The following is a 15589-nucleotide window of genomic DNA, read 5'->3' on the forward strand; positions in this document are numbered from 1 at the left end:
CAACGAAATGAGCTAGAATTCCGAAATTTGGAATGAGCGTAACTGATGGAGTGTAGTATTTTTGGAAATTCAAACTTTAAGGCTACTAAAAGTTCTAAACTGACACTAAACTTCTAAAATTGTACCATATTTGGTATTATGTGGACGAATAGGGCTAAAAACTTTGAAGAATTTGGTTGGATAGTTAGTTTGATATATGAAAGTGGTTTTGGAAATTTGTACTAAGTGCTGCGAACTGTACTAAATGTTACTAAATTTGGATCGAGTGAACCGATGAGTCTGGAATTTTTTAATTTTGTATTGAAGTCCCCTGTTAGGAGGTTTGTAATACAGAGATGGTTTTTCAAATGTGTACGAAAAGTACTAAATAGTACTATATTTCTTACACTTTGTTATTGGGTGAACAGATAGTGTTTGAAATTCTGAAATTTAGTATTGGGGTCGCTGTTCATATGTAGCCTGGACATATGAAGGTGGTTTCGAAAATTTATACTAAAACTGTACGAAAAGTACTAAATGGTACTTCATTAGGTATTAGGTGTAGAAATAGAGCTGAAATTTGATATTTTAATTAATGATGGTATCAGTGTTTGAGATTTAGCGATGGTTTACAAATGCGTCCTATATTTGTACAAAAAGTACTAAATGGTACTAAATTTGGTATTGGGTGAAGGAGTAGGGCTGGAAACCTCAAATTTGATGCTGAGGTCTCTGTTGCTGAGGTCTCGGTTGGTCTGGAATTGACATATAGAGGTGGTATCTGTGTGTCCTTTAATTGTACGAAAATGTACTAAATGGTACTAAATTTGGTATTGGGTCAAGGAATGGAGCAGAAATCTTGAAATTTTATATTGAGATCTCTCTTTGTATCTAAAATTTAGATTTGGAGGTAGTTTTGGAAATGTGTACTACATTAGTACGAAAAGTACCAAATGGTACCAATTTTGGTATTGGGTGAAGGAGAAGGGCTGGAAACCTCGAATTTGATACAGAGGTCTTTGTTGGTATCTGGAATTGACATATGGAGGTGGTTTGGTTGGAGATTGAAATACTTTCTATATTTGTACGAAAAGTACTAAATGGTACTTAATTTGGTATTTGGTGAAGGAATAGGGGAAGAAATTCTCTCTGATGGTATCTGGGATTGAGATATGTAGGTGGTTTTGGAAATGTGTACAGTAATTGATGGAAAAGTACTAAGTAGTACTAAATTTGGATCATTCTTGTTGCCTAGGATATGCGTACTAAATGTAACCAAACTTGGTATTGGGAGAAGGGATAGACCTAAAATTCTGAGATTTGATATTGATGTCACTATTGTCTGTCTGTGGCTAAGATATGAAGGAGGTGGTTTCGGAAACGTGTTCTTTAATTGTTAGATTTTTGATATTGAAAATGAAACATATAGGTGCAAGTTTAGTTATAGCCCCATATGAGTACCGGCAGATGTAAGGGGTTTAGTCACAATTTTACACCTCGTGACAAAATTTTGGCATCAAATTTACATTTTGGGACATTAAGCCACCAACGCGCTAACATAGAATGAAAACTAAATAAAATATCGCAGCTGGATCGGCCAGTCCTAATTATGAGTTATGGCAATGTGGATTTTTTTCCGGGAGAATTTAGTTGTGAAGCCTTTCAAAATACAGCTGGTGCTGAAGCCGAACAACCTACAGCAATGTAGAATTTTTAATAAATGGGCTCTTGGAAAGTTGCCCAAAGATCTAGTTTTTTTTATCAAGAAATTCTGTTCAGGTCCATAATTAAGCTCAACTGTATATTGCGAAGTGGAGATCAGAGAGAGGCATTACAAAAGCTACCAATTCGCCCAAGTCCCAATTTGGTGAGATTTATGAGCTGGTGGAATCATTTGACCAGACTATTTTAATGTTACTCCCAATTGAAACGTAATTGTAAATTACGAGCGCTACCGTGATATGATATCCAACTTTTTTTGCCCAAAATACAAGAGCTTGATTTGTTATTTCAACAAGACGGTTGCACATGCCACACGGCACGCGTAACAATAGATGTACTAAAATCGAAATTCGGTGACCATTTTATTTCACGTTCGGGACGGGTCCATTGGTGTGTGGTTAACGCTTTAGGCTATTATTTGTGGGGCTATATTAAAGCTAGTGTCTATAGATACAAGCCCGCATCCATTGATGCATTGGAACACAACATTGATGTATTTATTCATGAGATACCTGCCGAAATGTTGGAGAGAGTATGTCAAAAATGGACTAGGCTAATGAATCATTTGAATCGCAGACGCAGTCAGTTCAAATAAGGATTTTATGAATTTTTCTTTTTTTCTGTGTTTTTTTATTTTTATTTTTTTTTTTTTGCAAAAAACTTTCTTTTAACTCTTAAAAAATCGCCATTTATTTTTAAGCCTTTAAAGGGCTGTGCTGTATTACTACTGAATATACATTGAATTTTTTTTTACACTAATAAACACACGTTATTTTTATTAAGAAAAAAACATGGGATTAGGCCTGATTATTTTGAAACGACAAAAATAAGATATTTCAAAAAATAAAGGCTAACATCGTTCCATTCAATATATTTAGAATTATTGTCATTCTGAAAATTCGTTATATTCTACTACTCCTCATTATCTTAAAAAGTCCCATGAGAAATCTCGTTATGTCCTCAAACTAAAAAAAAGTACCATAATATCTCATTTCCCATCCCTGGTACCATAACTCTTTTCTCTCTGACTCGTTTTTTAAGGGAATTCTCTTTCTTGAAAAAAAATTACGTGAACGAGGAAAAATATTCCTCTTTTTTAATTTCGATCTTTTCAGAACTATAAACTCGTATTTATTTATTAAATTTTATTTTTTTATTTCTCTTCAGTAACGTTGATTAAATGTTGTTGGCTATTGTTTACATTTTTGCTAAGAATTTTTTTGGAAGTGTTTCTGTGGTGTGGTGTTGTTGTTGTACGAGAAATAGAGCATGGGAGCATGATTGCAAGCAGCTGCACTAATGTGTGTGTGGCTCTCAACAACACCAAAGCAACACACATATGCGTTGCGATAAATGCGAGCCTATTAAGCTTAAGAGAGCTTAAATTTGTTATTTTGATGTTGCCAGATTGTTTGCATGGAGTTGTGATCAAGGGATTTCAATAAGAATTTTTTTTTTTGGATTTCACACTTATATTGGTTAAACTTTATTTTATTTTTATTTATTGACACAAAAAGCTATTTTTAATCAAAAAAGGAAGAAAATATTGTTTTTCAGTAAAGAATTTGTAATCAAATGTGATTAATTAAGTTTATGAACAAAAATACAAATAGACTCTTAAATCACCCACAAATTCCAGAGGAAAAAAGTTCAGAGTAAACAATTGTATCAACAATTTGAAAGGCTGAAAATGCTAAAACATAAAATTAAATTATTCTCCTTCGAAATTCTAAATTTGGACACAGTCCTCTTAGATCAATAAAAAAGGGTTTTTTCCAAAGCCATTTACAGCTGAAAGTACTCCAAATATCTCTCTATACCAGAATTGAGAGAAAAAAAACCTGATCCCGTTTAAAAATCCAATTATGCGTGGAATAAATAAAATTGAAAATTACATAAAAGTTTGAATCAACAAGTTAAAAATTATCAGTCGGTTTTGCCGACGGATGTTTACTCTCAGCTTTTTTCGATTATTTAAATATATTTTGACTTGTGTTATGAATATTCAAATTATAGACCCTCTTTGGAGTAGGTTCCAAAGGAATGGACCAATATTGTCCACATTGTATCGGGCCTCAATAAGTATGATATAAATATTGCGACGTGCCAGGTTTGGACTATATTGACTACTTCCTTCACTTTATGTGAGATATGTGATAATTTTTAGAAAATATTAAAATGTGCGTGAGTTACTAGAAATGGTCGACAGATAAAAATATTGGTATGGGCAAAATTACAAGAAAATCGAACATTTATATCCAATTTATGGGAAATCATAAATTCCATATTCACCTCAGGTTTGTGGTTTCGAGAAATATATTTATATATAGCAAGTTGTGAAAAATAGCTGAGTTGTTTCACAAGTTATGACAGATAAAAGTATTGAAAATTGTGACCCTTTGTACGGGAGGTAACAGAAGGGATTGAGAGATATATATCATCTTCACAACAGATCTTGTGTTAATAAAAAATAATGGGATGTGTGCAATTTGATGCTTATTTCGGATTTTATAATCGGTTTGGATATTTAAAACTTTGACTCTTTGTGGGGGAGGTATCAGAAGAAAATGGCCCGATCTCTACCATATTTTTTAACAGATCTTGTATTGATGAATTGTTGAGATGTACCAAGACTGAATGGAGTTAGATGTTAAGGAACTTCATGGACATTCATATTTGTAACCCTCTATGGGCGTTGCACCCAAAGGAGTGGCCCGATATATCTCATCTTCACAGCAGATCTTGGGTCAGAAAAAATAATGGGATGTGTTATTTTGGATTTTATGATCGTTTTGGTTATTAAAAACTTTGACCCATTGTGGGAGATCTGGGGTTGATAGAAATATTAAGATGTGTCAAGTATACATGGAATTGGATGCTAATTCAACATTTCAGGGGGAGATACCAGAAGAAGTGAACCGATATATTCCACCTTCACAGCAGATTTTGTGTTAGTAAAAATAATTGGATGTGTGAAATATGAAGAGGATCGGATGCTCACCTTGGATTATATAACCGTTTTGGTTATTCAAAACTTTCAACCTTTGTGGGGAAGTTACCTGAAGGACTGGACCGATATATTTCATCTTCACACCAGATCTTGGGTTAATAAAAATATTGTGCTGTGTAAAATTTCAAGACAATAAGACTCTTACAACTCATTTTATAAGAGTTATAATTATTCAAAATGTTGGACCTCGTGGGGGATGTACTTGATGGAGTGGATCGATATTGTCCATTTTCGCACCTGACGTAGCACTGATGGAAATATTAGAATTTGGAAAATTGAAGCAAAATCGGATTATCCGTTCTCTTTTTGTGCAGTAAAATATTATCTTTGAAAATTTTGACTTTTTGTGAGGCAGGTACCAGAAGGAGAGGACCGTTATTGCCCATCACCGAACTCGATTTAAATTTGACAATAATATTAGAAAGTACCAAGTTTGTATCAAATCGGATACTCCCTTCTAGAGTTATCGTGCACATCAGACAGACAGTCGGACGGAAACCTTTAGATCGACTCCAAATGTCCTGAATCGGATTTGGTCCAAAGAGTTAGATCCTAGTCGATCTAGAGGTATCGGTCTGTCTGCCTACTACATGTTGCGCACGATAACTCTCGAAGGGAGTGTCCGATTTGGTCCAAACTTACCGTAATTTCGATGAGGCACGTTTTGGCCATATGAAAAGATATTTGGCCCTATGAAAAGATATATATGGCTGAGGGTATAAAAAAACGCAATGGTTATTTTAGAATCAGATCATGGACAAGATCGTTCCACTTCAAATTAATTTACATTATAAATGAAACGTGGAATAATTTATATCTTTTCTTCTGCGGGATAAAATAAATATTAACTCAATTCCAAATCCTCGGAAAGAGGACACAATCTGTAATTGCAATGCCATTCACCAAGACATTTCAACTCATGTGTCCATTATTTCGTGGATCTGTGAGTATCCGAATTAAAGTTTCCATTATTTACTTTCCCCATTTTCTTGTTAACAATAATCAATCTGGCAACATCATACGCATTTGTAAGCTCTCTCATGCTGATCCATCCGCAACCCAACTATAAACAAACTTTCCCAGCTGTACCCAAAGAGAACGAAAAAAATTCCAAACATTCCTTGCCATTGGCATGATGTTTCAATTCCGAAACATTCCCGCTTTTTGGTTTGTTTACATTTTGTTGTCGACATGTTCCAGCGATGTTATCGACAATGCAGACGAACAAAACAAAGAGACAGAATAACAAATATGGAATGGCAAATGAAACAAATGCACAGAGCAAGGGTTGCCAACGTAGGGGAAATAAAAGTTGCAAAAATGAAAAAAAAAATCTAAAAAGTACCATATGAAATATAATATAGGTTTCCATAGAAATAAAAATGGTTTTCGAAATAACTAAATCGTTTTCAAAGTATACCGGGTTCTTTCTTTCAATTCGTGTTTAATATGCGGGTATTTTATCTGTATCATTGAGAAATAGGCACCCGCATATGGAGTTGCTTATGCGTCGAAGTGGTAAAATAAAGAACTCACATTTATGAAAAAATATTTTTTAAAAGTTTTTTTTTAAGTGTTTCCTATAAAGGTTGTTCCATTTATTTCGAAAATTTAATACAAAAATTAAAAAATTGAAAATTATTTTAACTTACCTGTTCAATATCAAAATCCCATTCCGGAGATGGTGATCTCTGAGCTCGTTCTGCTGGTGGCGTACCCTGAGCCGGTGAACCGTGTGGCTCTTCGGGTATGACAGCAAAACGACCTCTTTGTAGAATGGGGGAGATTGTACCATAGTTTGCTGGAAAGGAAAAAAATAAACAAAAATATTTTATTAAAAAAAATATATATATATTTTTTAAATATCCAAACCTATTGTTGCTCCAAAAAATATTTTTTAAATAAACTACCCCTATATTTACCTTGAAAATATATTTTTTTAAATAAATCACGCCTATTTTTACCCTGAAAAAAATATTTTTTAAAATAAATCACGCCTATTTTTACCCTGAAAAAATATTTTTTCAAACAACCACGCCTATTGCTGCTTCCAAAATTTTTTTTTTAAAAAATCAAAGCCTATTGTTCCTTCAAAAAATATTTTTTAAAAAATCAAAGCCTATTGTTCCTTCAAAAAATATTTTTTAAAAAATCAAAGCCTATTGTTCCTTCAAAAAATATTTTTTAAAAAATCCACGCCTATTGTTGCTGTTGAAAAAATATTTTTTAAAAAATCCACGCCTACTGTTGCTGTTGAAAAAATATTTTTTAAAAAATCCACGCCTATTGTTGCTGTTGAAAAAATATTTTTTAAAAAATCCACGCCTACTGTTGCTGTTGAAAAAATATTTTTTAAAAAATCCACGCCTATTGTTGCTGTTGAAAAAATATTTTTTAAAAAATCCACGCCTATTGTTGCTGTTGAAAAAATATTTTTTAAAAAATCCACGCCTATTGTTGCTGTTGAAAAAATATTTTTTAAAAAATCCACGCCTATTGTTGCTGTTGAAAAAATATTTTTTAAAAAATCCACGCCTATTGTTGCTGTTGAAAAAATATTTTTTTAAAAAACCAGGTCTATTTTTGTCTTGAAAAAATATATTCTTAAAAAACCAGGTCTATTTTTGTCTTGAATAAATATTTTTTAAAATAAACCACGCCTATTTTTGTCTTGAAAAAATATTTTTTTAAAATAAACCACGCCTGTTTTTGTCTTGAAAAAATATTTTTTAAAATAAACCACGCCTATTTTTGTCTTGAAAAAATATTTTTTTAAAATAAACCACGCCTATTTTTGTCTTGAAAAAATATTTTTTAAAATAAACCACGCCTATTTTTGTCTTGAAAAAATATTTTTTTAAATACACTACGCCTATTTTTGTCTTGAATAAATATTTTTTAAAATAAACCACGCCTATTTTTGTCTTGAAAAAATATTTTTTAAAATAAACCACGCCTATTTTTGTCTTGAAAAAATATTTTTAAAATAAACCGCGCCTATTTTTGTCTTGAAAAAATATTTTTTAAAATAAACCACGCCTATTTTTGTCTTGAAAACATATTTTTTAAAATAAACCACGCCTATTGTTGCTTTTAAAAAAATATTTTTTAAAAAATCCACGCCTATTGTTGCTGTTGCAAAAATATTTTTTAAAAAATCCACGCCTATTGTTGCTGTTGAAAAAATATTTTTTAAAAAATCCACTCCTATTGTTGCCGTTGAAAAAATATTTTTTAGAAAATCCACGCCTATTGTTGCTGTTGCAAAAATATTTTTTAAAAAATCCACTCCTATTGTTGCTGTTGAAAAAATATTTTTTAGAAAATCCACGCCTATTGTTGCTGTTGACAAAAATATCTTTTAAAAAATCCACGCCTATTGTTGCTGTTGAAAAAATATTTTTTAAAAAATCCACGCCTATTGTTGCTGTTGAAAAAATATTTTTTAAAAAATCCACGCCTATTGTTGCTGTTGAAAAAATATTTTTTAAAAAATCCACGCCTATTGTTGCTGTTGAAAAAATATTTTTTAAAAAATCCACGACTATTGTTGCTGTTGAAAAAATATTTTTTAAAAATCCACGCCTATTGTTGTTGTTGAAAAATATTTTTTTAAAAATCCACGCCTATTGTTGTTGAAAAATATTTTTTTAAAAAATCCACGCCTATTGTTGTTGTTGAAAAATATTTTTTTTAAAAAATCTACGCCTATTGTTGCTGTTGAAAAAATATTTTTTAAAAAATCTACGCCTATTGTTGCTGTTGTAAAATGTTTTTTAAAAAAATCCACGCCTATTGTTGCTGTTAAAAAAATATTTTTAAAAAAATCCACGCCTATTGTTGCTGTTAAAAAAATATTTTTAAAAAATCCAGGCCTTTTGTTGCTGTTAAAAAAATATTTTGTTAAAAAAATCCACGCCTATTGTTGCTGTTGAAAAACTTTTTTTTAAAAAATACACGCCTATTGTTGCTGTTGAAAAACTATTTTTTTAAAATAAACCACGTCTATTTTTGTCTTAAAAAATATTTTTTAAAATAAACCAAGGATTGAAAAAATATTTTTTTAGAAATCAACGCCTATTGAAGGTTTAAAAAATATTTTTTTAAAAATCAACGCCTATTGAAGGTTTAAAAAATATTTTTGAAAAAATCCACGCCTATTGAAGGTTTGAAAAAATATTTTTAAAAAAATCCACGCCAATTGAAGGTTTGAAAAAATATGTTTTTAAAAATCAACGCCTATTGAAGGTTTAAAAAATATTTTTGAAAAAATCCACGCCTATTGAAGGTTTGAAAAAATATTTTTAAAAAAATCCACGCCTATTGAAGGTTTGAAAAAATATTTTTGAAAAAATCCACGCCTATTGAAGGTTTGAAAAAATATTTTTAAAAAAATCCACGCCTATTGAAGGTTTGAAAAAATATTTTTTTAAATAAACCAAGGATTGAAAAAATATCTTTTTAAAAATCAACGCCTATTGAAGGTTTGAAAAAATATTTTTAAAAAAATCCACGCCTATTGAAGGTTTGAAAAAATATTTTTTAAAATAAACCAATGATTGAAAAAATATTTTTTTAAAAATCAACGCCTATTGAAGGTTTGAAAAAATATTTTAAAAAAAAATCCACGCCTATTGAAGGTTTGAAAAAATATTTTTTAAAATAAACCAATGATTGAAAAAATATTTTTTTAAAAATCAACGCCTATTGAAGGTTTGAAAAAATATTTTTAAAAAAAATCCACGCCTATTGAAGGTCTGAAAAAATATTTTTAAAAAAATCCACGCCTGTTGAAGGTTTAAAACAATAATTTTTAAAATAAACCAATGATTGAATAAATATTTTTTTAAAAATCAACGCCTATTGAAGGTTTGAAAAAATATTTTTAAAAAAATCCACGCCTATTGTTGCTGTTGAAAAAATATTTTTTAAAAAATCCACGCCTATTGTGCTGTTGACAAAATATTTTTTTAAAAAATCCACGCCTATTGTTGCGTTGAAAAAATATTTTTTAAAAAATCCCCGCCTATTGTTGCTGTTGAAAAAATATTTTTTAAAAAATCCACGCCTATTGTGCTGTTGAAAAAATATTTTTAAAAAAATCCACGCCTATTGTTGCTGTTGAAAAAGTATTTTTTAAAAAATCCACGCCTATTGTTGCTGTTGACAAAATATTTTTTTAAAAAATCCACGCCTATTGTTGCGTTGAAAAAATATTTTTTAAAAAATCCACGCCTATTGAAGGTTTGAAAAAATATTTTTAAAAAATCCACGCCTATTGTTGCTGTTGACAAAATATTTTTTTAAAAAATCCACGCCTATTGTTGCGTTGAAAAAATATTTTTTAAAAAATCCACGCCTATTGAAGGTTTGAAAAAATATTTTTAAAAAATCCATGCCTATTGAAGGCTTGAAAAAAGTATTTTTTAAAAAATCCACACCTATCGTTGTTTCCAAAAAAAATATTTTTTAAAAAATCCACGCCTATTGTTGCTGTTGAAAAAATATTTTTTAAAAAATCCACGCCTATTGTTGCTGTTGAAAAAATATTTTTTTAAAAAATCCAAGCCTATGAAAGGTTTGAAAAAATATTTTTTAAATGAAAAAAATTTTTTTTTTTTTTCAAAAATATTTTTCCTTAAAAAATATTTTTTTTTTCATTTAAAAAAATACCCTTTGAAAAATGTACTTAAAAATATAATATTATTATTTTTTTATTTATTTTACTTACATGTGGGCATCAGACGAAACCGTCCCAATGTTGTCTCTGGTGGTCCCTGGGGCGTTGAGGTGACACGAAAGCGACCACGTCTAGCGGCGGCTACTTCTTCGTAGCCTCCACCACCGGTATTCGGCATTTTGGTAGCGTTAAATTTTACTCACTGCAATGAAAAAGAAGAAAAACACAAAAAATAAATTTCCATGGAAGAAAAAACGTACTGCTGAAAAAAGTATAATTGTCAAAGGTCAAAGAAACATTACAACGATTTTACACAACAATGTTAATGTCCTGACAACATGCAATCAAAAAACTAAATAGCTAAGCAACCAGACCCCAGACACAAGCCAATATTAAATATGGCCATAAGAGACGATACGCCATAACCTCACCTCAATGCAATCATTGCAAAAAGGATAAGCCATTCCGAAAGGTATTACTTTAAAAATTGCAATTTCCCTTTTCGTCCTGCATTTACCTAGTCCTTAAATACTCATATAAACTCGTGTCATGTCCATGACATCTAGGACGAAGATGTCACAGCTCACAACGCCAATATATCCTTGCATATTTTTGCTTTCCATTTAATGTCGGCTCTGATGTCACCATTATCCTTTTCTTGCAAAAATGATAACTAACCAAAGGACAAGCCCACACATATTGGCCCACAATGAGTTCGGTGGAATTGGCTGCCCAAACTATTTTGATAGCCTCAATGATGGATTAGCTTGTGTCACCATTGGAATTTTGCATATTCCCCCCCAAATGTCCTTGAATATTCAAATGACATGGCTAACTGACTCAATTTCATTTCATTTTCCAAACAATTTGATAATCTGTCCATCGACCAAGATGATAAATTTGATTGATGGATCAATTGGGCTTTGCAAATTTATTGCCTGAAAAGGGGATATAAAGAGGATTGATGGATCAATCAACAAGGTGAAAGGATAAGGGAGAAGGAGAAAGAAAAATTGCTTAATTATGAGTATTGTGTATTTTGGCTGATATCTCAGGTACTTGCTGGGGTATATTGGTAAAATTTATATTTTTCCTTAAGATCAGATATATCACCACTAAAATTAAAAATAATCATGGAAAAAACTCCATGGTTTCAAGAGTTATGGGCACACAAAAACGACAACAACAAATTTCACCTAGTTGAAAAGTGTAACACTTTTATCAATTTTCCCATATCTCGGGTATTTTTCAAGCTACATTTACAAAATTTACATCGATTTAAAGAGCTAATACTTCTCTTTTAATATTTATTTACTTTAATAGGATTGCTATATTGTTCGAGAAATTACGGCCGGTAGATGGCGGTTACTTAAAAATTACCACAATATATGAAAACTTAAGTAATTGCATATTTTTGCCGATAACTCTGATATTTCGTAAGCTATATTAAAACATACCAACTTATTTTGAAAATCAAATACCTTTCCTTTATATTTCAATTTATTTCATGGGGAAATCATAATAATTTCAAAAGTTATGGCCTCATGAAAATTACAACTCAAAAAATGGCAGTTAGTTGAAAGGTGGAACACTTTGATAAATTTTGCCATACCTCGGTTATTTTTCTATCTACATCTACAAAATTTACATCGATTTGAAGGACAGACACTTCTCTCTTAATATACATATATTTCATAAGGGCTGCTACATTACTTGAGAAATTATGACCGGTAGATGGCGGTTACTTAAAAATGACCACAAAATTCGAAAACTTAAGTAATTGCATATTTTTGCCGATATCTCTGGTATTTCGTAAGACTGGTTAAAATATTGCACCTTATTTTGATTATAAAGTCTTTTTTCTTCATATTACAAGTTATTTTGTGAAGATATCACAATAACTCGAAAAGTTATAGCCTCATGAACTTGGCGGTATAAAAAATGTTACTAAGCTGAAATATAGAACACTTGTGTAGTTTTAGCTATATCTCGGGAACTTTTCAAGCTACATCCTCAGCATTTACATCGATTAGAGCTGATGTCTTTCCTAAAAAATAAATATTTTCGCATCCTCATAACTTGATTTATCTAGGAGTTATGACCCAAAAAAGGTAATGCAAGTTTTTTCAATAAATTTAAACTAGTTACTTCTTTTGTTTTTACCATATCTCGTGTATTTGTTGAGTCACTTGAACTAAATCAGCACCAGAAAGAGCAGACCTTCCTCTCACCATGTCAAGTTATTTCGGTTGGAAATAATTTAGAATTTTGCAAGTTATGAACTCTGGAACGGAGTTTCTTAACAAATGTCAGATATTGTAATATAAAATTGTTTCTATACATTTGCCGATATCTCTGTTATTTGTTAAGCTATATCTGAAAATTTTGAGTCAATTTGAAACTGATGCCTTCCCTTAAAAATAAATATTTTTGTATGCTAATAACTTAGGTTATCTAGGAGATATGACCTCAAAGAATTGTTGATGCAAAATTTTCTAAAAATTTTGAAACTTGTTTACTTGTCTTGTTTTTGTAATATCTCGGACATTTCTTAAGTTACCCCGAAACAATTGACCTCAATGGAAAGGGTAGATCTTCTCTCATCATTTCAAACCTTTTTAGTCGGAAACATTTTGAATTTTTAAAGTTACGAACTTTGGAACGAGATAACTTAAAATTTGTCAGTTTTGGTAGCATAGAGGCACTTCTGTATATTTGCCGATATCTCAGATATTTGTTGAGCAATATCGGAAGAAATTACTACAGTTTAAAGCTGGTGTCATCCCCTAAAAATAACTACTTTTATATCCAGATATCTTCAATAGTGCACGAGTTTGACCTCAGGAAAATGTTGACGCAAAAATTTTCAAAAAATTTAAGTTTGCTTACTCCTCTTGTTTTTGCCATATCTCGTTTATTTTTTGAGTTATGTCAACACAATTGGCCTCAATGGCCTCATATCAAGTCATTTCGTTCGGAATTAATTCAGAATTTTTAATGTTATGACCTTTGGAACGAGCTTACTTAAAAAATGTCAGATATTGTAACATTGAGGTATTTCTATACATTTAGCGATATCTCAGTTATTTCTTGAGCTATATTAGAAAAATGTAAGTCAATTTAAAGCTGTTGCCTTCTTTTAAAAACTAATATTTTTGCATGCGGATATCTTGAGTTATCTAGTAGTTATGACCCCAAAAATAAGCTGACGCAAAATTTTTCAAAAATGTTAAATTTGCTTACATCTCTTGTTTTTTGTCATATCTCGTTTATTTTTTGTGTTATTCCAACACAATTGCCCTAATGGAAAGGGACAGACCTTCTTCTCATCATATCAAGTCATTTCGTTGGGAAATAATTTAGAATTTTTAATGTTATGACCTTTGGAACCAGCTTAATTAAACAAATGTCAGATATTGTAACATTGAGGTATTTCTATAAATTTGGCGATATCTCTGTTATTTGTTGAGTTATATCAAAAAAGTTTGAGGAAATTTGAAGCGGATGCCTTCTCTTAAAAATAACAATTTTTTATGCTGATAACTTGAGTTATCTAGGAGTTTTGACCTCAAAAATAAGTTGTCGAAAAATTTTTCAAAAATTTTTAATTTACTTACATCTCTTGTTTTTGCCATATCTCGTTTATTTTTTGAGTTATGTCAACACAATTGCCCTCAATTAAAAGGGCAGACCCTCCTCTCCAAATATCAAGTCATTTCGTTCGGAAATAATTTAGAATTTTTAATGTTATGACCTTTGGAACAAGTTTACTTAAAAAATTTCAGATATTGTAAACTAGAGGTTTTTCTATAAATTTGGCGATATCTCAGTTATTTGTTGAGTTATATCGAGAAAGTTTGAGGAAATATGAAGCTGATGCCTTGTCTTAAAAATAAATATTTTTGTATACAGATAACTTAGGTTATATAGAAGTTATGACCCCAAGAAAACGATGACACAAAAATGTTCAAAAATTTGAAATTAGTTTGCTTGTCCTGTTTTTTCCATATCTCGGTTATTACTTGAGTTACTTCAACATAATTTGCCTCAATGTAAAGAGCAGACCTTCGTCTCCTTATTTCAGTTCCTTTTGGTGGGAAATAATTTAAAAATTTTAAAGTTGTGAACTCTGGAACGAGATAACTTAAAATTTGTCAGTTTTTGTAGCATAGAGGACCTTCTATATATTTGCCGAAATCTCTGTTGTTTGTTGAGTTATGTCCGAAAATTTTACGGAAATTTGAAGCAGATGACTTCTCTTAGAAATGAATATTTTTGTATGCGGATATCTTTAGTTATCTAGGAGTTATCATCGCAAGAAAAAGATGACACAGAAATTTTCAAAAATTTGAAATTAGTTTGCTTGTCCTTTTTTTGCCATATCTCGGGTGTTACTTGAGTTACCTTAACATAATTTGCCTCAATGTAAATAGCAGACCTTCGTCTCCTTATATCAACTCCTTTTGTTTGAAAATATTTTAAAATTTTGAATGTTATGAACTCTGGAACGAGATAACTTAAAATTTGTCAGTTTTTGTAGCATAGAGGACCTTCTATATATTTGCCGATATCTCTGTTGTTTTTTGAGTTATGTCTGAAAATTTTACGGAAATTTGAAGCAGATGACTTCTTTTAGAAATGAATATTTTTGTATGCAAATAACTTGGATTATATAGGAGTTATGACTTCATAAATAAGATAACGCAAAATTTTTCAACAATTGGAAATTTCCTTAATTGTCTTCTTTTTGCCGTATCGTGGTTATGGCTTGGGTTACTTCAACATAATTTGCCTCAATGTAAAGAGCAGACCTTCGTCTCTTCAAATCTAGTCCTTTTTGGTGGAAAATATTTTAAAATTTTGAAAGTTATGAACTTTGGAAGCAGCCTACCTAAAAATTGTCAGGCATTTGAAATTTGAGGCACAAGTATACATTTTCCGATATCTCTGAGATTTGTTGTGATATAGCTGAACATTTTAACGTATTTTGAAGCTGTTGCTTTTCTTTAAAAATAAATATTTTTGCATCCTCATAACTTGGGTTATCTAGAAGTTATGACCCCAAGAACTCGGTGACGCAAAAATTAGATATTTGAAGTTTGGGTCTCTTGTTTCACAGAAAAATGACCAGGGATTTTTTTTCCATGTGAGAATAAATAAGGCTGTGCGATAGAGGCCTTCTGTTTACAACTCAAGTG

At 30.8% G+C, this 15589-nt stretch overlaps 1 protein-coding gene across 2 annotated transcripts in view; it reads right to left on the reverse strand.

Moving 5' to 3' along the window:
* LOC101890250 (5'-AMP-activated protein kinase subunit gamma-1) overlaps positions 1-15589 on the reverse strand; it is a 336316-nt gene that overhangs the window by 291352 nt on the left and 29375 nt on the right. For both annotated transcript variants that reach the window (XM_059123246.1, XM_059123245.1), the window contains 2 exons: positions 10443-10593; positions 6364-6512 (listed from right to left, as the gene is read on the reverse strand). In XM_059123246.1, coding sequence (XP_058979229.1) covers positions 6364-6512; positions 10443-10569 — 276 coding nt within the window. In that variant the 5' untranslated portion in view covers positions 10570-10593. Of the gene's footprint in view, positions 1-6363; positions 6513-10442; positions 10594-15589 lie in introns of those variants that run through there.

Source organism: Musca domestica, unplaced genomic scaffold (assembly GCF_030504385.1).
Source record: "Musca domestica strain aabys unplaced genomic scaffold, Musca_domestica.polishedcontigs.V.1.1 24, whole genome shotgun sequence".
In the NCBI taxonomy this organism is placed as follows: Eukaryota; Metazoa; Arthropoda; class Insecta; order Diptera; family Muscidae; genus Musca; species Musca domestica.